The following is a 26,123-nucleotide window of genomic DNA, read 5'->3' as shown; positions in this document are numbered from 1 at the left end:
TCTGGAGGTCTCCCGGTTGCACCCCATCCATCTACGAGACAGATTACAACCACAGCTATAAAGAAAAAAAGAAGGGTAGTTGTAGTAGGTGACTCCCTTCTGAGGGGAACTGAAGGCCCTATATGCCGACCGGACCCATCCCACAGGGAGGTCTGCTGCCTTCCCGGGGCCTGGGTGAAGGATATTAGTAGGAGGCTCTCTGAGCTATTCCAGCCCTCTGATCATTATCCACTGCTGGTGGTCCAGGCTGGCAGTGCTGTCATTAACAACAGAGGTATCAGGCTACTTAAAAAGGACTTTAAGGCCCTGAGTCAATTAGTTAATGGGACAGGAGCACAGGTGGTGTTCGCCTCAGTTCCTGCAGTAGTACGTATGAGTGAGGAGAGGAGAAGGAAAACCCATCTTATCAATAGGTGGCTAAAGGATTGGTGCCACTGGCAGAATTTTGGTTTTTTCGACCATGGGGCAAATTCTATGGTACCTAGCCTGCTAGAATCAGATGGGCTTCATCTATCTAGCAAGGGCAAAAGGACTCCATCATCTACCAACATTCCTGGCTCACTGGAGAGGTCCCAGATGATTGGAAGTTGGCGAATGTCACGCCCATCCACAAAAAGAGCCAGAAGGAGGACCCAGGAAACTACAGGCCAGTCAGCCTGACCTCAGTGCCTGGCAAGATTATGGAGGAGATCATCCTAGGTGCAATCATACAGCACCTACAGGACTGGCAAGGGATCAGATCCAGTCAACACAAGTTTAGGAAGGACAGGTCGTGTCTGACCAATCTGATCTCCTTTTATGATCAGGTGACTTGCCTGGTGGATAAGAGAAGGCTGTGGATGTGTCTATCTGGACTTCAGCAAAGCCTTTGACACTGTCTCCCATAATATACTCCTGGAAAAGCTGGCAGTTCATGGCTTGGACAGGGACACTCTCTGCTGGGTTAAGAACTGGCTGGAGGACCGGGCCCAGAGAGTGCTGGTGAACGGGGCTGCATCCAGATGGTGTTTGGTCACCAGTGGTGTCCCCCAGGGATCAGTGCTGGGCCCAGTCCACCAACCATCTTTACTGATGATTTAGATGAAGGGATTGAGTGTACCATTAGCAAATTTGCAGATGATGCCAAGTTGGGGGGAGTGTTGATCAGCTGGAAGGCAGGAGGGCTCTGCAGAGGGACCTGGATAGGCTGCAGAATTGGGCTGATTCCAATGGGATGAAGTTCAACAAGGCCAAGTGCCGGGTCCTGCACTTTGGCCACAACAACCCCCTGCAGCGCTACAGGCTGGGCACAGAGTGGCTGGAGAGCAGGTAGGTGGAAAGGGACCTGTGAGTTTGGATCGATAGGAAGCTGAACATGAGCCAGCAGCGTCCCCAGCAGGTGACCAAGAAGGCCAATGGCATCCTGGCCTGCATCAAGAACAATGTGGCCAGCAGAAGCAGGGATGTGATCCTTCCCCTGTACTCAGTGCTGCTGAGGCCACACCTCAAGTATTGTGTCCAGTTCTGGGCCCCTCAGTTCAGGAAGGATATTGAGGTGCTGGAGCGGGTCCAGAGAAGAGCAACCAGGCTGGTGAAGGGACTTGAGCACAAGTCCTATGAGGAGAGGCTGAGGGGGTTGTTTAGTCTGAAGAAGAGGAGGCTCAGGGGTGACCTCATCACTCTCTACAACTACCTGAAAGGAGGTTATAGCCCAGCTGGGGTCAGTCTCTTCTCCCAGGCAACCATCAGTAGGATAAGAGGACACGGTTCTTAAGCTCTGCCAGGAGAGAGTTAGGTTGGATATTAGGAAGAAATTTTTTACAGAGAGAGTACAGACATTGGAATGGGCTGCCCAGGGAGGTAGTGGATTCACCATCAAAAGCATTAGGATTATTAGGGATACTCCCTGTATCCAATTACAATTCATAAGTACAGCTCATACATATTCATAATAAGTGGTGGCCTGGAGCTTCAGCTCTGTTAGGTTTTTCTTGGTGATGGGGAGCAAGGTTAGGGTCTTTCCACCCCCGCCAAGGATTTTTCCTTTATAGTTGGTTTTACTGTCAGCAGGACTTTCTCTATTCAGAAAGACATGGAATAGTTCCTTTTTATTCCACTGGCCACAGAAACATTAGCAAGTTCACCTTTTCACTTTTGAATAAATAGGGGAGAAAAAAAAATGTAGCCATAGGTGCTTTATTTCCTTTACCACAGAGCTTCTAGGAACACTGCCAATGGTTTCATTTTTATCTCATGACTGTGGGAGTGGATGAGGTGTTTCTGAGCTCTTCAGTTTAGGGGAACTTCCTGGACATTTATTACATTCCAGAGAGAAAGCCCTCTGCAAATTAACACCAGTAAACCAACTGCACAGCACTGAACGGACAATGCTTTAATTTTTCTTTGTTATAAAGAGCATTTTCATTACTATATTTACTGTAAACAGATTTTAGTATATTTCAGATGGAAACTACACAGTGGGAACCTCAGAACTGAGCAGCCTTAAATTTGAGTTATCTACAGACATAAAGCTATTAAAAAGCTTTATGAATTATGAATGTTTCCAAATCTAAAGGACAATATTCTATGCTTCTGTCTAAATATTAGTGACATTTCTGCTTCAAATGATGGAAACTTCATAAAACAGACAACTGAGATGCCCACTCTGGGATCAAGAGACTTCATTATCTATATGCTACTTTAGCCTATAATTTAATGAGAAAAGCTTGCCAGAATAAAGCGATACAAACACTTAACCCTGATTCACTGTCCAACCCAAGCCCAAGTTTTTGTTCCTGAACCCTTTCCTCATTGGTCCTCTTCAATTTATCTTTTATGCCACTTAGCCTGGCCAAATCCAGCGGCAAGCTATAGAAAGGGGGGCGAAACTGGGAGGTGGAGGGGAAGTGCATGTCAAAAGTCAGTTCTTTGGCAACACATAACTCCAACTACGCATCCTGATGTGCTAATAACACAAACACAAAACAAGTCCAGCATTTATTTTTGAGAATACTCATCAGAAAAATAAGGGGAATGCTTTCAGGAAATAAAAATAAAACCCCCTCACTTAAGTATTCTACAGGGGTGACTGCATATGGGCCAGCAAAACTTTTTATGTTTAAAAATAGTTTTAATAGAACTCTACTCAGAGAAGGAGATGGCTCAAACAGACTGACCACAAGAGGCAGCAAGCTTTCAAACATCCAATATAAATCCCTCTGGAAAGAGCAGAACTGTTATTATTTGACAGCACAGAAGACAACGTACATTAAGTAAGTCTAATTCATGTGCTCAGTGGTTGCATCAGTCACCATGCATTTACTCAACAGAATGTGGTATTAGCAACAGTTCCTTAAAAATTGGGACTTTGCCTATAGATATTTAATTTAAATGAAATGAATGGTACTGCCAACTATGTAGAGCGTGTCTTAATTTTTCATTTGCACCAAGGCTTCTGCATCTGAACTGTGGAAAGATGCCAGTTTTTAAAAGATAGATGCTTCAGGCTGTCTCCTCTTCTATTATTGAACATATTGTTACATAACTGAAATACTTATGAATCGAGACTAATGTAAAAACAATGAGCTCATTAGAAGCAGAAAAACAGCAATGTACCTTATGCACGTTTGAAAGTTGGGATAATATATTTGACAGCAGATATTTCCAGGATCGACCTTATCTCTAATTTCTAAATGAAGAACCTTCAGAAGCAAGGGTTTTTCAGTTGCTTTTGTCTCTGCATGAACAAGGTTTGATAGCTTGAGACTATAATGCATTACTGTGGAAACCTTCGGTCTGTTACATAAATCATCTTAACACTCAGCAAGAATTGTCCAACAGTGCCATGGATATGTTGAAGTCAATGATCCTGCAAACAATTTTTTTCTGTTTCTTCATATGGTAGACAACAGCAATAAATCATATTCATTTAAAAACACACAATATACTAATTTATCAAGCAACAGCTATCAAAAATTTATTACAGGGGAAGGTATAACTTTTTTCTATTGTGTTAATCAATTTCTCTAATTTACATTAGTTAAAGGGCAAAGCCCCCAGCAAAACATTAATTTTCCAGAAATAGAATATGCCAACAATGATATTACTAATTTAAAAATGATCATAATTTTCAAAGTTAACAGAATTATGTAAAAGTATAGACTTTTTTAAAGATTTTACTCCTGAGAGTCTTTTCATTATTTACATTAATTTTATGCATATACTATAGCAGTTTGCTGGGAAACGTGTTCTTCATAGAGGTTTTAAATTGAAATACATTTTACAGATGACAATAAGTAGAATCATGAATATGATAAAAGGTTACAAGATCTGGGCTCTGCAAACACCAGTACTGTAACTGAAGCATTTAAACTTTGCTTCAGACAAAGACCCAGCTTGCACTTCTCCTATTTAGAAAATTTGAGTAAATTTAAAAGAGAAGAGCAAGCCTTTTATAGAATTAGTGATCAATTACCAAAGAAATCCCTTAGGAATGCACTGGAGCTTTAGGCACAAATGGTGCCTCCTTAGTTCTCCAGTATGGAGACTTGCTCCTCTCATCCTCCCATCATCCTTAGCATGTTCCCAGTGGGGACCCACATGTAGTTGTTGTTCGACACCCCTGTCACTGTTCTCTCCTGAAGAGAAATGCATTTGGTCCCTCAGCAGTGTGTGTCAGGCCCTAATAGTGCAACCTCCAAAAAGCAGCACTGGGGGTGCTTTAGGAGTGTATAAACAGGTTTAGGTGCATAAACAGCTATTGCTTGTCCACTGCTTTGGGGATGCTGAAAGGAAGGGGAGACTTGCACTGCAATAGGTTTCTGCATACTACCTCCTAAAGATAAGCAGAGCAGCTTCATCACCTCATAGCCACTGCTTCAGGCTGTTTACAGAACAGGAAAAGGAAAGACAGAATATTCACAGGATTCTCTTTGGAGCATAGGGGAAAACTGCTATGACTATTATTATTACTACTAATACTACATTTTAATGAAAGCTAAAATTCTTAAGGTAACTTGGGATCCTATTTGACAGGTTTTGGTCTGTACTGTAACACAGGCAGTATGGTATAATCTTGAATTCAGCACTACAAGACATACGTCCATAAATTAGCTACTACATTTGCTAAATATTCTTTTTTAAATAGAGATAAAAAGCGTATTAAAAATACAATACTTTTTAGAGACCCTCTCTGCAAAACATACCTAAATTATGCTCAGTACAAAGCACTGGGTAATAAAACTAGCAATATACATATTTAATAAGCAGAATTTAACAGGAAAAAAAAGGAGTTACATCTTCACAAATCCTGTTGCTTGAAAATATAGATGATACACCACATTTAACCTGTCAGAAGCCTCATTAGCATCATAAACTCTAAACCAGCAATCAAGACAGTGTGCTCTTCACATGTTTACATTTTTAAATACTCTTAAAATAGCAGTAGTATAGATTTACATTTAAGTATATCTGTTTAGGGGGCAAATATTCTGTCTAAATTTCCAGACCCCTTCTGAGAAAGACATCAAAAGATGAAATAATGTTGTACCCAGGGCACACAGTGATGAAGGATAAAGAAGCCTTTATTTTCTGTTGTGTTTTTTCCCCTTTCCTTCTCTTTTCTTAGAAAAGCTTAGCAACAATGGATTGTTACACCCCTCCCAAATGACTGATGAAATTTCCAGAAATATTTAGTATAAAATGTTACCACTTGATGAAAAGGAACATCAAAACAGAGGTAGGGCTACTCTTTGCAATTCTGCTGTAACTTTTGTTTAGTCCCATGCCAATCACAGGAAAAGCTGAAAGCTGAGGAATATCAAAGCTCCCAGTTCCCACCAGTGATCCCACCGACTCTGGCACCCAGATTTTGGACCCAGGACTTCACACTAAAAAGGCCAAAGAATGCTCAGTATATGAACGGGTACAGATTATTCAAATAAGTAGAACTGGCAGAATCTGGCCCTCTGTTAATAAAATGTCATGTAAGCAGTAGGACTGCTGAGACCTCAGTAATAAGCTCAATCGCACTAATGTCGTATCAACTATCAGTAGTGTAGCACCTATTAAGACATTTTTATAAACTGCAAGAAATATGCGAGCTATTACAAGATATAATTCTGAAAAACAGACTTCCATGTAAGAAGCCAATTTAAGAGGAAAACAACATAAACAATAGTAACTTGTGTGCTGAAGTGAAGCATCTTTTTAATTTTGAGTAATGAAGATGTCAAGCCAAATGCTAGAGTAGTTTAACTTAATTAGGTGGCCTATTTTCCCAGGCAGCCTTTCATTTCCCATTGAAAACTCAGCTTGTATGCAAGGCAACAAGAGCAATTTTGTCTGTAATGAATACCTCTGGGACTCCACGGAGTGATCATTTGAATGCTACATTGAAGACTGGTTTGAGTAACTAGTTTGGGCTTGTTGAGATGCCAGATTTCGTAAAACTAACTAGATTAATCAAAGACTGGCATCTTATCGGTTTATTCCATCAGAGGTCAACAGGTCAAACTGACTCTACTGCAGCAGCCTTTGCCAAAAGGGACAGTATAATAGTAATTGGTCTAATTTGTAGTTCAAATTCACGTAATTCTTCCAGACATTTTATGGACCAAAAAAAGGTTCATTTTATGTGAAGCTCAGTTGAAAAATACTGCCTTTAACATTTCCCATGGTTACCTCCCGTAATTCATCCACATCGCTGACCTGTAGAGTTTCCTGGAAAGGAAACTACATAACTAAAATATATGATGTCTGTAATCTGTTTTCACATGCTAAAAAAGTTGTACATGAAGGAGTAGACGGAAACATTTTGAAGGATATGTTACACTGGCTGCTCATTAAACAGAAAGTTCTCTCATGTCATGCACAGCAAAAAGCAGTGCCTTTTCTCTTGTGATATATGAAAAAATACTTCTGGCTTTTGGACAGAGAATTCATCATTTGATGATTGATTTTCTGTTTACCTTTTTCATGGTAAAATAATAGCTTTTGTTATTTTTACTTTATTGATTTATTGTGGGCCTATCACTGAAGTTGCTATCATCCTGATCCTACTGCTAAGACAAGATGCAGTGTTTACATTACTTCCCTCCCATCTGCAACTCCTAAGAAAAATACTTTTAATTGATGCACAGAATCACTGTCTATACAACAGGGCCAAGTTCACAATTTAAGAGTTACTCTAGCAGTATCTGACATTTACTTCTAAAGCTCCAAACTTCTGGAGCAAGGCAATTACTCTCCAAACCTGCTTTCAGTAAGAAGTTTTCAGCCCACATGGCTGTAAAGAAAATATAAGTGCAAGGTTTCACAGCCAGAAGACAAACAGAACGCTGAAAAATTTGTTATACTTGCTGATGTTTCTGATATGATCTCAATTTTACAGATCCATGCTAATGGTTTTTGAAGGCTGGAGAGGGACACTTTTGTTTATACAACTGTAATTATGGGTATGTTTGCTTAGGATCCTTAGGGAATACATTTTGCCCTCTTTAGTGTTTTTATTGCATGTGCTATAGAATAGGCATTAACTGAAAGAAGCACTAAGTTAAGGCATATTTAAGTAACTCATTTTTCAGAGATAAGTAGGTCATATACATTTCTTCTTCTGGTCAAAGTTCAACATCTACTGAACATAAGCGACTAAAATGAATTGGAGTAAAAGAGGGTAAAGGTATTTCATCTGAGTCATGTCTTTCGTGTGAAATTTGAAAAAGCTCTTAAATTCTGGTCAACAGGCCCTAATTTTGACTCAATTTTTATAACTTTTATTTGACTACAAAAAAATTTAAAATATCCTCAACTACATACACAGTACATGCTTACAGAGTTTGCATTAAAGCTAAAGACATTCATACATACTTATATAACACATCCCTGTGGAGAAGGACTCAGGGACACTGGTGGATGACAAGCTGGACATGAGCCAGCAATATGCACTTGCAGCCCAGAAAGGCAACTGTGGCTGCATCAGAAGCAACGTGGCCAGCAGGTCGAAGGAGATGATTCTGTGCCTCTGCTCTGCTGAGACCCCACCTGGAGTGCTCTCAGCACAGGAAAGTCATGGACTTCTTGGACTGGGTCCAAAGAACCACCACAGAAATGGTCCAAGGGCTGGAGCACCTCTCCTACGATGAAAGGCTGAGAGAGTTGGGACTGTTTAGCCTGCAGAAGAAAAGACTACGAGGACACCTTATAGCAGACTTTCAGTATATATGGGGCTTACAAGAAAGATGGAGAAAGACATTTTACCAAGGCCTGTAGTGTCAATACAAGGGGCAAGAGTTTTAAACTGAGAGAGAAAAGATTTAGATTTGACACAGGAATAAATTCTTTACTGTGAGGGTGGTGAGATACTGTAAGAGATTGTGCAGATAACTTGTGTGTGCCCCATCACTGGAAGTTTTGAAGGTCAGGTTGGATGAGTCTTTTAGCAACCTGATTCAGTGAAAGATGTAACTGCTCATGGCAGGGAACGGGACTAGATGATCTACAAAGATGCCTTCCAATTCAAAACATTCTACAGTTTTAAAGATGTATGTCTATAAATATATACATAGCCTTGTTAATGCAACTGTTGATGTATTTTTATCAGGAACTCAGTTCTTTCCAGACTCTGTGCCTCATATTAAGACACATTAAGACTATGTTTTAGACAAAAGGGGAAAGTGGGGTGAAATTACCTCTAGCTTTAACCAGTCAATCAGGATCTGAAAGGCCTGCCTGGTGTTTTTCTTTCCATGAGGGCATTTTGTTATAGATGGCTTCAGAGAAATGGAGGAGCAAGAAGCGGACTCCCTTCTGTTGATTATTTTTGAAATTAAAAGATAGTGGATCCGGAAGAGGGAGATGGAATATGGTCTAAACCATTCCTGAACCACAGCCAGTCAGCAGACTGACCCAGGTGGCAATGCCTCTCAACTAATAAGCAAAAGCTTTCTGACTTTTGGGCAGGATTGCACTGGACTTCAGGGTAGGATGTACCCGTGGGACTACATTGAAACATGGAGTGATTCTCCATCTAAGAATGCTGGTTTTCTCAGTCCTTTCCTAGGCAGCCAAATCCTGTCTGATCTGCTGACAAGGGCACTAAAGGGGTGACAGAAGAGCTGTATCCTCTGGCAGGAACAGGATACAGTACCCTGAAATTCTAGCCTATCTACAGGGAAGGACCAATACAGAGCAAGAGAGGGCAGCTATTACATGGCATTTATCCATCCCTACTTCACATGAGTAATAGTTATGCCATTAATAATCTAAGAAATTACAGTATAAACATGTAAAAAAGAAGTTAGGGATATATCTAGGACCATGTCAATATGGAAACAAAAGGCAGGGGAAGCATTTACGTTCCTATTAACATGAAAAATCTCCATTTTGGATGTCATTTGATCCTATTTCACCCTTGAGCTGTACAGGACAAAACAGTTTTGACACCCATCATGCTCACTGTGCCAAAGAGTATGCATACATATCTTACATGGATCTTCCTGGCATAGCTCTGGGAAGAAGGAAAATACCACCTTTGGGCAAACCGTATTCATTCCTCTGCCTCAAATATCTCTTTTCTTCCAACTGGGACAATGGGAGTACTGCCCTAAACCATTAGCTCCAGGCTTCTTTTTTGTCCCTTCCCTTTGGACTGTGCAGGGAATTTGGCAGCTGGATTCATTAGCCTTAATGTATATCAGGCCTCAGGAAGGCTACAAAAGTGCCGAAGCTTTGTGCAACAGAGTTCTGAAATTACATTCCGCATTGTGACTAGGAAAAAATGTAAAATAAACAATATAATTTTATACTGTGCTGTACATGGCCCACAAATTACACGAGGAGGAATTACATAAAGAACAATTCATCTCTGAGATTCCAATTATAGGTGTGGGGAGAAAACAATATATTGGTGGGATTCTGAAATGCAGAGCAGTAGGCATAGTTTTATTTTAGAATGATAAATATTTTCAGATCCAAGTGCAATTAGTAGTGAAAATTCCATGTAGTTTTATTGTGTATGTTTGTTAATATGGCTGGCATAACTCATTTAGGAGATGCCTGCAGTGCAGAGTCCTGTACTACATATATCACAACCAAAAACACAGTACTTACACATATATATAAAATGTACACAGAGACAACATTGCCAAACAGCCTTTTGGGACAGTTTAAAAGAATATCATTAATTTTTACTGTATACTTACACTTCTGGCTCAGTTCCAGCACTGCCTTTCTGTAAAAATCATTTCAAGTATAGAATTATGCTATTTGCTTGCAGCAACATCACAGGAACAGTAGTGAGCCATATGTTGCTACTTAGCAACTTGGTCTGTAAGTCCCAAAGCATGTACTGATTTGAAAATTGAACAGAAATGATAATTATTGTTGAGGGATGCTGTGAGGCAACTTGTCTTGGATTACCAAACTATGCAGATGTTTGATGTTATACAGTAAAAGGAACAAAACTATATTTTTCCTGTCCAATGGCTGAGCTTTTATTTATGTTAGCCCCAAGGGGATAAATTGATTAAAACCCATAAAATAATATATGGTGATGTTTTTCTGGATATGAACACTTTCCAGTAAACAGAAAGAACTGAAGTGCATGTCAGCGTATATCAGGACCCCAGAACCCCTGTCTCTATAGTCACATAATCCTGAAGACAGCCTAGTGGAAACCCCTTGCTCTTTGGTGTTATATACCATGACTCAGTCTGCCAACCTACCTCCCAAGTAAGCCGTGTCAGATTCTTAAATTAGAAAATGATGCTCATGTCTGACTCAGTCAGCATAATCAGAACTTTAATAAAAGTTTCTGATAGGACTGTGCATCTCCTAACATGTGGGATTCATATTTTAGTTAACAGATGTGTGTCTATCACAGAAAGCGGAGAAACTAATTCACTCCTCATTCTGACAGGATTCAAACCCTCATCTCTGACCTTGGAAGGGAACAGACAAGTTACTGAGGGTGGGAAGGATCCTGCACTCCTCTCGCTGAGGTCATGCAACAGCAAGGCTCATGGGAACAGGTGCAAAACAGAGGACAAAACTATGAAGGAGGCAACTAAGCTGTCATTTGAGAGAGAACATTTTCTCTTCTCTTTATATGGCATTATGTGTTTTACATCCAGTAATGGTGAAAGGAAAATGAACAAACAGTCCTGATAACTGGGGTCAGAAAATACAGTTGCATTCTTTCCTCTTCCTCTCCCTCCCCTGTAAGCAACACAATCGTTCATGCTTTGTTTTCAGAGCAGGGAATATAATATTTTCCAGTTTTAACAAACAGATTAGATGTTGAAATGGTAGTCAATTTACCAATTTTGGCTGACCACCAAATGTTTATGCCCAAGATAGGAAGAGCATCCCATTGCAGTTGGTGAAGACCTCACTGATACTGTCAATGGAGAGTTGTTTAGTCCCTTTGAGGTATGACTAGCAGATGTCTGTGTCAGGAAACGTTTGGTTAGGCTTTTCTCACAGTCACAGGTTCTTGATGAAACAAGAGAGAGGCAGGTTTCCATTACATCCCAACTTCCTGTTCCTAGGGTGGTTTTTTTGTTGGTTTTTTTTTTGTTGTTTGTTTTTTGTTTTTTGATTTTTGTTTTTTTTTTTTTTTAGTACTATTATCATTCTGGGCTTTCACGTATGTTCCAGCTACACAGAGCTGGAACACCTCCTCTATGAAGACGGGCTGATAATGTTGGGGTTGCTCAGTTTCAAAAAGGGTCTAGGAAGACCTTAGATTAGCCTTCTGGTACCTAAAGGGAGCCAAGAGGAAAAGTGGAGAAGGACTTTTTACAAGGGCATGTAGTGATAGGACAAAGACAAACGACCTGAAAGAGAGTAGGCTTAGATTAGACATTAGGAAGAAGTCCTTTGCCATAAGGGTGGTGAGGCACTGACACAGGTTGTCCAGAGAGGTTGTGGACTCCCTACCCCTGAAAGTGTTCAAGGCCAGGCTGAATGGGGCTCTGAGCAACCCACCCTAGTGGAAGGTTCCCTGCCCATGGCAGGGGTATTGCAACTAGATTATCTGTAAGGTTCATTCCAACCCAAACCATTGTGTGATTCGAAAAATAACTTCAAACCACTGCAACAGTCTACGCACCAGGAGAAAATCCCACCAAGGGAAAGGAGGTTGCCACAGCCCGAGGCTGATGGCTTCTCTCAAATGGGCACGGGAGGCTGGTTGAATGGTGTCAGTCACTTGGTAATAACTTAAAACACTATACCTGGCAATTGAGCTGCCTCTTGTCAGATGGATCCCCCAGCAAAGGACAGAGAGTTTCAACACCTGCCCCTGGGTTTTGAACTCCACCTGGGAGCCAGACATTCAAGAGTTCAGCTTTGCCATAGCAAGATTTTAAGTCTGTAAGCCCTTTCTTGGTTCCAGACCTTAGTAAGTACTCAGGGTTTTCTGACATCTTTGAATTTGGAAATGTCACATTTGATGGATCTTTTTTTCCTTGAAGACAAAGTCATTTGCATTTAAAATACCTAGCCATGGGTCTTTAAAGGTACTTTAAGCACCTTACTTCCACTGAAACCAGTGAGTGTTAGATGCATAAATATCTCAAAGGATCTGGGCCTTGTTAGTACATGTAGAAACCACATAAAAGATTAAAACTTATACTCTTAATTTTTCAATATGCCATTTAAATTATTTAAACTACATGCATACACAGTACAAAAATATCAACAGAAGAAAAATAATTCTGATGTATAATGTGGATTTGCAATCCTTTATTCAAAACTATTTAAAACAGACATAATGATTCTCTGAAAGGTAGCAGCTGCCTTATAACAGCAATCATTCACAGAGTTTGTATTTCTACTGTTTCAAACAAATTCAATTAGCCCTTGCACTTCCAAACCCTTAAGGCATAAATGAGATGATACTAGGCTGCTTTAATCTAATAATAATACTAAAACTTGTCAGTACAGTTTTTGGATTAATGCTTAGAGAAAAATTAATAATATAATTTTTCATTTTTTAATCAAACAGTTCTAGTCTAAACTACCTCTGGATCTTGGAGGGTTCTTAGCTGAATAAGTTCAATCATGCACAATTCCTAAATGCAAAGTACTATTGGTCTCTAAAGGTATTTCAAAGTAACTTCCACAGAAGCCTGGGAAGCAACACGGTGGAATATTTAAAATACGGTCTTTTTGACTGAACCATCTACTCATCTCACACAACCTCCCGCTTCCCGGCCCCCAGATGAACCTTACTTCATGGAGAGACTTAGTTTTGAATGTACTGTCACTTTCCAAAGCATAGATTTCTAAATTCCAGCTTGTCTAAACACACTTACTATGCATGCAAACTTATTTCCCACCTAATGTGAGCTCTTCACATAATCCTTCTGGTTCTGTTAGAAAGACTAGCCACTGCTGGGCCTCAAATATTGCATGGTCTAGACCACAAGTCTGATTATTCATGGCAATTGCTCACTCAGTCTAACTAACCTGCAGCACTATCTCCGCCACGTAATAGCATAAAATTCCACTGACTGAAACACATGAAGTAAAAGAAAATTTCTCTCCTACATATAGACATAGCGACAGCTAGATAACCCAAAACTTCCAAAATTATTTTTGCTTTTTAATATGTAATTAAAATCTTTCATTCTTAGAAACCTATAGTACCTCAGGATTCAAGGGGAAAGGTGGAAGACTTTTTAATATGCACCCAATATCAAAATTTAGTGTGTGTCATTTCCCAAAAGAAAAGGACTCAAAAATACTTGTAAAAAATCCACAGCACATTAAACTTCTGGGCTGCAAGCTACAGAAGACTAAGTCACTGCCTTAACCTCACTGCTAATTCTGTAATATTAGCAACATTCCTCAGCCATAGGATTAGTGTTAAAAATGCAATTCTTCAGTTGCCCTACAAGTGATAATTAAGGCTATTTGTGACATGTGTAGCTTATAATGATTAACTTGTCTGCAGTTAGATAAACAAATAACCTGCACCTGTAAAGACTTTATTTCCTGAAGGTAAAACAACTGTTTAGGAAAGATCATGCTGGCAAAACAGCTGCTTGCATTCTGGAGAGGAAACAAGGTAGTATCTTTCAACAAACACCAGCTCTGGTGTTTTATCAGCTCTATCTCATTAACTGGAAACAAGGCTTAAACGCTTTGTTTATAAATTATGATTATTCCTGATTGCAGCAGTTACTGATAGTGCCACTCATTTGCAATGCAACTCTTTGAATTTGTTTAATTACAATCTGAAACAAGGCAGAGAAGATTAATTAACCCACCTGGCTGGCTGGCACATAGTCCTGGCTCGGCTCTGTCATACTCATATACATGTTTTCACCGTCAAACTGCAAAGGAAATAATAGTAAACATTCAGGAAACTTGATTTTTCAGCATTGACTGAAAAAAACAGTTGCCATAAAATAATATTACAGCCTGGTTTTAGAGACTTGTAATTGTGTGTGTGCATCTTGTCTTTGATGTTCCTGTTGTCATCCTTATTGACCCTGGATGTCAGTGATTTGGAGTAATTAGCGCTCTAGTAATTACAGCTAGCAAGTAAGAAATGAATGGTTTCCTTTCATCTGCAATCTGTTTTAAAACAAAATGGCTCATTTTGTGCTCCATGTATACATATTGCTGTTGGTTGCAGTGAAGTACAAAGTGAATTGCACAGTTACTGAGAAAAGGAAGATGAGAATAGAAACTGCACTAAAATGCATCTTAATGGATTCCAACTTTAGCTTTGGAGCAGAAGAAGAGTTGAAATTTCAAAACAAATTAAACCCCCTCCTATTGAAATGTTCCCATAATCAGAAAGTAGGAAACACATTTCCAGACAGCTTTCAGACATATGAATGTATGAAACAGTATACCTTCTGTCCGTATGGTGTAAGAGGATAGTTTGCTTGATGTGTGAATGAAGTAAACATTCATAATCAGAACTGCAAAAATGACCTTCTGTAAATGATAAATACCATTCCTGGAAATATATACAAAAGCCTCTTTCCCTTTTTTTTTTTTTTTTTTCCCCCCAGTTCTTTTTCTCTCCTCAGCTGCAGTTAAGAAGTAACAGAAATGTGATAGAAGTTGATTAAAATTGGAAGGTCTAGATTGAGAAAAACTGTCAGATCTGAAGCCTCATCCTGTACCAACACAAAGAAGTATAAAACTACTGATTTCTTACATAATCTGGAAAATGTCCCTGTAGAACTCTCGTTATGCCCTCTCCAGTGGCAATGCCAGCAGGGTAACTATAGTCCCAGTGTCTGCTCAGAACTTTCAAGTAGAAATTAACAACAGCAGGAACCCCCATCCCCAGTCATCAACCACAAATTTCCAGCTGTGACGAGGTTTGTTTGAAATAACTTTCACCTGACCCCTTGTGTGAATGCTTAGAGTGACATATTTTGGACATGAGCCATTATTTTTGATGACACGGCAGCTTTTTTAAGAAATCTCTACTACTGAGCTTGCTCTGCTCCTACAGAAGGCATCCCATGGACATTTCTCGATCAGTGCTGAGCTTCTGGGGATATTCTACCTGCAAGGTGAAGTATGTCCAACTAGCCCAAGGTGGCAAAGTTAAACTGTGGCTTTGGCAGATAGCTCTACCAATTTTTGCTGAGTTGGCTGAAAAGATTTCAGCTTCCAGCTGTTCATCCTCTTTCTCTGCCAGAGGCTACAAGGCTCCTAATAGCAGCAGTAAAATGAACAAGTGCCAGCTCCTGGCACAGCAATTGACGGTCTGCCTTTCCTGGCCAGAGCTGTTTAATAGATAGTCACAGCCTATCTGTCAGAATTCCTAGTTCCATGGGAGGGAAAGGATTATGCCATGGACTCGGATCTGCCAAAAGGAATAAAGTATTTCCAAATTTTGATGGAATAGAGATAGTTGGATTAGATCATAAAACAGGGTTTGACACTTGTTCCTTTATTGTTTCTTGTTGACATGTACCCTTTCTTTTAGCTTTCTCATTCAATAATATTCTTATTTATAAGCATTCAAGGTAGAGTTTTGGTGAAAATTTTGTAGCGTCTGGATTGTTTGCACCCTGGAGAAAATGCATTGTTTCTTCTACTCAGATGGACTGGTGAAATTCTGAAGAGAGACTTCACAGCACTTGGTTGGAAACCAAGTGCTCCAGTGCAAGGCCTGCAGGAGTTCAACTTATTCAGCTTGTCAGACGAAAGGCTGAAAGATGCCTTGATCACTGCGATTGGTACTTACACCCTGGAAAGATGTCTGATAGCAAGATGTCAGCCTTCCTGACAGTGGTATAATGAGATCTAGTATTGAGAAATGGGAGTTACAGAAATTCAGCCCTGAAATAACGCACAAGTTCCTACTTTAGGAGATAATTAAGCACCACATCAACAGCAAACTCATCGTTTCTCAGCCATTTTAGAATGAAGTTTGATATCTTTTTTTGGAATGAATGCAATCCATTTATCATACTTATAAGAAATACTAGGGACAGGATAGTTAAACTAGCTGGTTCTGGTAGTCCTGTCTGCCCTAGAAACCATGATTCCTTAGGTCTCCTCTTTTGAATTTCCCTTATTATCTTCATACATTTGTTGTGCTACGTTGCAAACTTCGCTATAATTCAAATTCTGTGTTGTGTATGTTTAGTTGCAATGTAAATAAATTTTTCCTTTTCTGCATACTAGCTAAATACAGTCAAGGATTATTTGAATTTATTTTGTCTTCCATAATGCTTGACCTGTGACTTAACAATCTTCATGAAGTACACTAGTCTTTCATATAGCTCCCTCAGTTGGATATTTGGTCATCTGTCCTTGCTCCCAAGCTTACAATCTTTGAATAATTTCCCTACAGTGTTTTTCCGTGAATACAGAAATTTTCATTATTCTGTGCGTTGTTCTTGGATTATCTGCCTACCTAATCAGTGTCTTGCTACTAGTGGTTCCTCTGGCATGATAGGATCTTGGATCTCAGCCTCTCCTGTTTGTTGCTTGTGGCTCTTTTTTTTAGCTCTTGAAATGCTTTTGTTCTACCATGGTCTGTGGGCTGAATGTGAGCATGTATCAAAGAAACCAAAACACAAAAAGTATACCTAAAGTCAAAATGTATGGCCTTTTGACTTGGCCTTAAATGAGATATTACCTACTGCAGCATTTTGGATTAATTTGTTAGGGTAAATTTTCAGAATAATATATTGATGCATAATGTCTGCAAAATCTGAGTGACCTGCTTACATCTTAAAATATCCAGCAGCTGTATGATTTATCACTTAATTTCTTCAATATTCAATTCAGTGCAATAATTAGCATCTGCTTGTCAGAGGTATGTGTAAAATGTTGTGTAATAGGTTATATAGGTCAGCAAGATTTGATGCAATGTGTATTTTTTGTAGTGCTTATATTTGCAGGTTGTGGACTGTAATGTATTAGCTGACACTAACACTGTTGCTATGTTAGTATTTGTACTACATTTAGCACTATTTAAATTATTATCTGCCCTCAATCTAGTGCAGCGTGGTGCATGGCTTCTTGGCAGTTCCTAAGACTTCAGACATGACCCTGAAAAACACCCATAAACTCAAAGGATGAAGCATAAACATAAGCACTTTGAACAGAAGATACTGCCAGGAGATACCTCCTTCAAGTTCTCAATGTTTACTAAAATGTTTATAAAAGAGTGAAATTATGATCTTTGTATACCAAAGTAAAACAAAATATTTACTTCAATACTGATTTGTTTATTCATCATCCCCTTTCCCAACTACCAAAGCAGTGTGGAATAGAGATGACCTGTTCATCCCACCTCAGATACAATTAGGGTGCACAAGCCTTCAAGAAGTTCAGAAACATTGATGCAGCACACTCTGCCCACCTTGTCCTCCTTGCCAAATATGGCAAACCCACATCAAAATAATACACTGAGAAAAAAATGCCAACAATTTGATCAACAGGAAAGTTCTATCCATGTTTTTTCCCATGTGTTCAGAAGCTTCCAAAACACGCCCCTAAACCCCAGAAATGAATATTAAATCACTTCACCTTTAATATACTGCTTTGTAACATGCAGACTCTGCAGCATGGTGTCTTTCAGCAAGTCCACCAGGACAGCTTAACTCATACTACATCCACCTGTAATTCAGCTTTACAAGTGAGGTGATGGATGCAACAGCAGTTCAAGCAACCTATTCATAACAGACAGTGAGCCAAAAGATCAGCAGATAAGACTCAAAGATGTCTTCAACAACCAGAGCTTCCTTCCAGGTTATACTCTAGGCCTCCAAAATTGTCTTATTTTACTTATCATCCTCAGTTCTGCAAGAAACTCGTATTCCCTAAACTTTCTTGCCATTCACTGTGCTCGATTTCAAGCAAAGAAACTGCACAAGCATCACTTCACCTGTGGGTGATTCATCCAAACAGAACAGATGAAACATAAAGGCAGGCAATTAAATGAACTGTCTTTTATGAACCTATGTATGATGTATATATATCATATGACATTTCATTTAAAGCTTTCCCAATGTGTCTTCAAGAACTTTCAGTATCATTAAGAGCATATTTCAAAATGTTTCATTTTAATCTATTAAAAGTGAATGCTAATACAAAGTTCTGATGTGTGATAATAACTAGTCTTGACAACATTTCTTTTCATATTAAAGTGTAACTGCATGAGAAGTTTGGGTGAGAGCAAACTAAGAATATGACTGCATTGTGACAGGAAAAGAAATATAGCTGGGAGCTAGTTCTAATATAAAATCAGAACTGCATCATATTATTTATTAATTTATTAAAATATTAAATATTTATTTTAATAAAATTATTATAAATAAAACACACAGGCAACACTGTGGCATGGCCAGTTAAGAGTTTCCCTTACAATGAACCTTTTTAGGACAAGTTGTAATGTTTAACAAGCCAACATGCAAGAGGTACCCAACCGCTGTTATTAAATGCAATTTACTCATAGAAGTTAGGGATGTAATTACATAAACACTGTCTGACTGTAACTGATGCAAGAGCCATGATAGAGTTCAGCAAATGTCTGGAGTGGTAAAGCTGTTTTACCACTGTTTAAAGGATCCAAAGCTGGCTTCTGTCTCCCATTAACGTGGCATCACACCAGGGTCATACAACAGTAGTCATGGCCAGGAAGCCTGTTCTCATCTTCCTATTTAGGTTGCAGAGAACGCTATCAGCGTTTATATTAATTATTATGAAGGAAAAAAGCTTTCAAGAATTATATTTTTGTTTTCATTCTTGATCGGCTTTAAATGAAAAACATCCTACATGGACTATGACACAAAGATATTATAAACAGATTGAACAAAACCAAACAGAAACCAAAATTTCTCATGGTGACTCCAACTGAGATGTTCATTTAAGCACCTACATACACAGAATACAAAAAGGACAGTGCAAGACTGTAGAAAAAAAACAGAAGGGCTTGAGAGCCAGAGAACAACTGGAAACAAAATATATTTATATACTGCTAACTGTATGTGTATAAACAGTGATTACAAATGCAGATACATACCTGCATTAGCTGCATGTAGCTTGTTTAGATGACAGCTATCACATGGATGCACAGGTTCAACAGAGGCTTCCAGCCTAACTTTGTGTCCTCCCCTCCCCATAGGCTACCTTCTTCTATGCCAAGTCACTCTGTCTTTATTGCCAGAATCTCCTGTGCTATCTGGATTTTTGGGAAAATGGATTTTCACCCCTCTATCTCCATCTTCTTGCTACGTCACACTTCTTTGCTGTTATTGAGAGAAGTAAGGGGTTATTTTGCTCCTTTTTCTTATCTACAGTTTTTGACTTCAGGAAATTGCATAGTTGCTTTCTCTTTGTATGCATATATTTATATGTATGTGTGTGTGTGTGTGTGTGTGCACTAAGTTCTTCAAGCATAGTTATATTAGCCATGTAAAAGAAAAAAAAATGAAGCCCACAGATCTTTGAGCTTCTTCTAGTTCATACTGAAGAGCGTACTGCCTCTTCTGCAACTGTGGTGTGGGCAGGGAAACATAAGGAATGCTAGCCCATATGTTTTTTGATGCCAAAACAAGCGTGGGACAGAGGTATGGAGCGAAAGCAACTTGAGCCACTGTTTCATGTACAAATATTTCTCAACAATGATATCTTAAAATGTAAAGATTAAAGGAGAAGAAGTAAGGGGAGAGATGATGAAATTGGTGAAAGCTGCTGTATTTAATAAGTTCAGCTTCTGGATAAAGCCATTTGGACTTGACATCCTGATTTCTTCAAAGGATATTACAGATCTTCAAAGCCTGTGTTATTAATCACATAATCTAAATACAAATTTCTCTCATATTCCACTGGAACTAGGAGATAGATTTAGGTCTAAATTTAAACTTTATTTATACCTTTTAACCACAGTTTAGTGTACTCTGATGGTGCCCCAACACAATTCATTATGTTTAAGAAGATATTGCAATAGCATGGTGTAAAAAGATTATTTATTTCTAGTGATTTAGTGATTTTACTACTTACAGCTTATACATATCATTTGTAACTTACATTATCTAAAAGCCATTAATCCTAAAAAATCTTTTGAAATAGGTAGTTTTGTTTATTTTAAACCAAATGTCAAGAGTGGATATTGTCTCAGGTTGCTTGATGACAAAGAGTGGTATTTTATTTTACTCAGAGCTGCTGAAATGAGACTAAAAAAATGATGGGATACAACATAAATCATCAAATGGCTATGCTAAAGGAACAGTTGATCTTGTTACAGCGACCATTAAAGATAAAAACAGAGATGCTTTGTTGTAAACATTATACATGATGGAAAACGATGGAAAATCCCTTTCTTGACACAGTTTGGCTAAGTGGCACATTTGTATTAAATTGAAACTCCATTTTGTCTCCTGAACTCCATTTCGTACGCTGTACTGAGCACATGTTTAAATTTGCCCCAGACAAGTTACAGTAATGCATTCCAGGCAGGCATCCTTCCCAGGATAGGGGCAGGAGATGGAAGAGTCCTGTCCCACCCAGAACACTAGGAGCCCTCCAGGTTGCAGAGAGTTTGATGAGCCAAGCATTACCAAGGAGATGGCAGGTCTCAAGATTATTATCGTTACCAATTTTATTTCTGTGACTTGTTTTCAGGAGTAAAGTATTAGGAAAATCCTTTATGCCTCCTGTCCTTTCACTTTCTTCCATGTTGTCCGAAGAGTCTGAACTAGGAATATGGGGCATATTGTCTTTCACTGATCCAAGCACAGGGATATGTGGGCTAGGCATATTGGAGTTGAGAAAAAATCTGCCCCAGTCTCAGTGGCTCCTCAGAGAGTGGGAGCTGCAAGGTGGGTGAGCACTGGCAGCGGGTCCCAGAGCAGGAAATGAGGGTGCAGCTTCACAAGGAAACGCTGTCAGACATTTCCTATACTTAGAAAGAGCCAGGAACAGCGACAAAACTCTCTCTGCCCAGAGCACCCAACAGACTTTGATCCAGTCAGTGCTTGGATTGAAGTGTGATAGGGCTTACAGACTAGCACTGCATTGTGCCTTTTCTATCACCAGGCTTTCAAAGAGGACATGTTTCGTGAATTCCCTGCATAAATCTCCTCAAATGAGACAATTTTGCTCTGATTTTCCATTTATAACACCTACTATTGCCTCAAAAAACTACAGGCAGTGCTGTCCAAGTTTTCTCTCAGGTGTTCGTGCCTGTGCCATAAATACCCAGGCCAGACCTTCTCCCATTGCATTCTTCAAGCTAATTCACTATTTACCACTCTCCTTGGGAGAAAGGGTGGAGCCAGAGGGTTTGCTGAGTACTTTCCCATAGGTGGAGAGTGGTCTGAATATCTAAATATACACTGGTAGTTAAAACCTGAATGATGGCACTACAGCATTCGTGTTTTTCCTACACTTAATAGAGGTTAATGTGGAACTGCAGGGAAGGTGAAGGGGAGTGTTTAGCTTCCCGCTTGGAGCCTGCATGTGTCAATGCCTGACAGAGCCTTGAAGTTGTTAGCCTGCATGCAGAGCACTAGCTGAATGAGGTTACAGTGCTGAGCACAGCGGGCTAAAAGAAGTAGGATCAGACTGATAGGAGGAGTGGCAGAGTCCAGGCACAGCAGAGTGTATCAAAGACGGCCCAGGGGAGAGCGGGTACTGTATTAGTCCTTTGTGTACATTTAAATGGAAGACAGTGAACATGCAGAGATGAACTCTGAACTCTCTCAGCTGGGCTCCTGCTCCTTTTAACCTTGACTGTGTAAATAATATAAAATACAGCAAAATAATAAAAATTGATAAAAATAAATAAAATAAAACCAAACCAATGTATTGTAGTCTGGACTCCCATGACAAACTATTTCTTGCATATTGAACACTCATTAAATAAACATACTGAGATCAAAGTAGCAAGTGCTTTTTTTACTATTTTACTCAATCCACACTAAATTATAGATGTAGCCACCCACTGGGAAAATCGGGTGATAAGGTGGAAAGGTTTGAACAACTAAGATTAGACCCTTTTTTTTTCTGCCCACAATAACTGAGGAAGTTTGTTTAACTTGGTAAGCTTGGAATATTTTCCAATACCAACAGAACTGGCCAGTTTCATGACAAGGTCTCATCCTGCATCATGGAAGGTGAAGAGAATTGTGCCATTGCCATTTGGACAGGAACTGGATTAGGAACTCGTAGACTGATAAGGAAACAGGTATCTTCTTTGAGTTTCAGAGTCATTTTTGTCAATGCTCATATCTCCCTCATCATGCCAAGTGGCAGATTATGTAATAAAACACTGGAAAGCTTAATAAAAAGGATCTACAGAGAGCACACAGATGACTAAAAAGCATTTTTTCCACATCCACATGCAAAATCCCCTGTGTTGCAGTATCACAGGAGAGAGGATCCATGGACTGTAGTGAACGAGTTTTGCATAAGTAGGACAAAACCACTCCCTTGCATGACTACAGCAGGCGCTGTGTGCAGGGATACATGGACAGAGTTTGACCTACTGTGTTATTTATAGAGTGTATGGGATACATATAGTTCCTATGGGTAAGTACATCTACTGCACAGCAGAACCTTAGAAATAAAAAAGGGCCTGAGCAACATTAACCAAAAAAACACAAGCAAAATGTCACAACTATTCTGAAAATCCTGTGACAGAGGGTCTTGAGAAGCAAACTAATGGTAACAAGTGTGAGATAACTAAACAATCTCGCCTGAATGCTGCGATACCCTATGTTTGAAAGAGTAAGGGGGAAAAACACCCACATCATATACAGAAATATTTTTTTTAATCTATGCCATACTTAGAAACCCAATTTTGAAAAGTATCATCTATGAACTTAAGCACTCTATCCCAGTGAAGCGGGTCATTTGATCACGTGCACAACATGCATTATCCTGTTGAAAGGGATGACAGTGTGAGAGTATTTAAAATCAAGGACCCATTCAAATATGTGATAAAATAGGACCCAAGAGCTTAGACATTTACAGGAACAGGCATAAAATATTTAAGTATGTACCAAACTCAGATGGAAAAAATCAGCCTAAATTCCTGATAAACCAAATTATTTAGCACAGTCTGATGAGATCTCATTAGATAGAACTAATTCAGACCTGTGGAGAGTGATAACAGAAATGACTAATTGCAAGGACTTAGAAAAACATGGACATCTGTTAAATGACAAGGGTGTTGTGGGGCTGATACAGAATACTAGTTTACCAAAACAGCTACTCTGGCAGCCATGTGGACAATCCTACTCCCATCCACATTTACTCCAGGATATGAGCAGCTTCATTAATTTCAACATTAATTTCTTCATTAAGAATGTCACACACATTTATTTCCCTGCCTGCATCAAATAAGAAGACAGAGCCCCATGAATGTTCAGAAGAAGAATCTGAACCAACAAGAATTTTTACACTTAAAGTTGCAACAGATTCAGAAGCTTGACAAGGCTTGTAGCTTGACTCACTCCTCTGCTCGGATCGTCTACATATCAAGCTAAGATACACTGACAGAACAATGTAGTGTAGAACTCTACAGTATTTTTTCCTAAAATAGGTCATTCAAGAGTGGATATGGTTAGAAATGTTCAAAATATTACTTAAAAGCAGAAGAGGAAAAGTTCTTGTATTTTTTTTTCTTACCGACTTCGGTGAAGAAGTGTCCTTGATGTGAAATCACTTATCAGTTCTCAAAAATTCTAAGTGTTCTCTCTACACCTTTTAAGATAAAATTTGACCTTCAAGTTCACTTTATGACTAAATTATTCCATGACTGTTTTCATCTTTTGTTTCTATTTTCTCAAGTAGCACTCATAACAGCTTTTTTTTTGAAGAGTCTGCAACAGTGTTTTCTTTATATACTTGATATATTTTCTTTTAAGAGGAAAAAAAAGACAACCCCATGCAAATACATTTCAATTTTTTCCCAGGTTTTGAAGCTAAAGAGCTAAAATAGAAAGATACAACTGTACCTGCCATTGTTTTATCAAAACCCTTTAAGAACAAAAAATGTGCCACCTCCTCCTCCCTCCTGCTTGAAGAGTGAGTGCCACCCTTAGCACTGGCTGCTGTTTTTCCCATCGATACACTCTGAATCTATTATTATTGTACATTCCTCACAGCAAATCAGACAGCAAAAGTTACTCAAACCTGGCATTATCAGCACCGTGTCTGCTCGCTTTCCAAGAGGCCATGCATATCAGCATGAGGCAATCACATTAGTGCTGGGACAAAGCTCCCTGAGCAGGCAAATCATCCCTTGAGTGACAGCAGAATGGGTTTCACACAGTATCCAAAAAAACTTATTGTCAACTCCTGCCTTGGATACAACTCCAGCAACAGTGTTCCCATACATTTCCCCTCTTCATCTATTTTACTGTTTTATCTCAAGACCTTCTTCCATCCCTCCAGTCTGCTGAAACTAATGACTTCTGGCCATTACTACCACCTTTTACGACTGCTCGTGAACATAATTAAAGACAGATACTCCGACCTCATCTTCAGAGAGCCAAATTTAAATTCCTTTAACCTTATCTGTCAACATGCTTTTTTCTGAACATTTCTTCATTTGTAACCACTTGAGTGCTTGCCTATCCTGATGTCCATTTCACCATCTCATGTGTTGTCCAAAATGAAGGGAGTTCTCTAGCTAGCCATGGATCAACTGAACAGTTTCTCTGTTTCCAGGGTTCATCCAGACCACAGGTATGCAACCTCTTTCTCCCTACACACTTTATTTAGAAAATGCACTCCTATATAAATGAAATCTCTGAAAGCTTATCCTGACTTATATAGCTAGCACAGAAAGTTGCTTGATAATTAGGGTATGTAATATGATTTATGAGAAATGGGGAAGACCTAAGCTCCATGGATTTTGGTCCAAGTCAGAGCTCTATATTTTCTTCAAATAAAGCATTTCCAAGAAAAATCTTGTGATGAAATTAACTTTTAAATATTTACATGAGAAATGAAAAAAGACATTTTCACCAGAAGAGTGTGCCAGTTCAAGCACACAGCAGCATTGTGGGAAACCTCGGTCAGTCCTATTCTGCCTCTCCTTCCCACACCAGTTGTGCCCCACACGTGTCTTATTATATCACTTCTTGTGGCTGCCAACTTCCTAAAAATATTTGTTGATGCAGACTTGCATTCATCTCTCTCACATCTAGTTGACCACTTTCTCTCACAGGACATCATTTGCTGGTATCAGTCATTTCATTTTTGAACAGAAATCACATTCAGGCCCTGAGAAGTTCTTCTTAAGAACTGGGGAAAAAAAAAAAATGGGCAATTATCATCTTGTAAAATGAATATTGGCAAGACTGTGTCACTTCAACACTTCCAACCTAATGTATTTCAGAAGCTCCTGAGTGCAGTGAAACAAGCTGAACTCTGTTATACTGGCCATGCAGAGACAGGAGGGAAGTGCTTCATTTTCACCACTTACCACGAAAGCAGCTTGGGGCTGGGCTCCTTGCTGGGCAGCCAGGCTGCAGGAGGACTGTGATTTACTGGCAGTGATTCTCCACCTGCAGCTGCCCAGAGGGACACAGGTACTCTGCACCCCATGGCTAGAAGAGGAGTTATGGACAACATGGCCATGGGCTCTCCTCCCCTTTGGCTGGTATTAAACTACCAGCCCTTGCAAAGTGGGTGTCAGACCA

General features: G+C 39.3%; 1 protein-coding gene across 3 annotated transcripts in view; it reads right to left on the bottom strand.

The window, feature by feature from the left end:
* Window positions 1–26,123, bottom strand: part of TOX (thymocyte selection associated high mobility group box) — a 221,569-nt gene that overhangs the window by 91,632 nt on the left and 103,814 nt on the right. For all 3 annotated transcript variants that reach the window (XM_027892734.1, XM_027892733.1, XM_027892735.1), the window contains exon 2: window positions 14,253–14,318. In XM_027892734.1, the coding sequence (XP_027748535.1) occupies window positions 14,253–14,318 (66 nt within the window). The remainder of the gene's footprint in view (window positions 1–14,252; window positions 14,319–26,123) is intronic.

The sequence above is a fragment of the Empidonax traillii genome, unplaced genomic scaffold (genome assembly GCF_003031625.1).
Source record: "Empidonax traillii isolate 1590-97213 ecotype Southwest subspecies unplaced genomic scaffold, ASM303162v1 scaffold365:size559728, whole genome shotgun sequence".
Lineage (NCBI taxonomy): Eukaryota > Metazoa > Chordata > Aves > Passeriformes > Tyrannidae > Empidonax > Empidonax traillii.
This window is presented reverse-complemented; position numbering and strand designations above follow the sequence as displayed.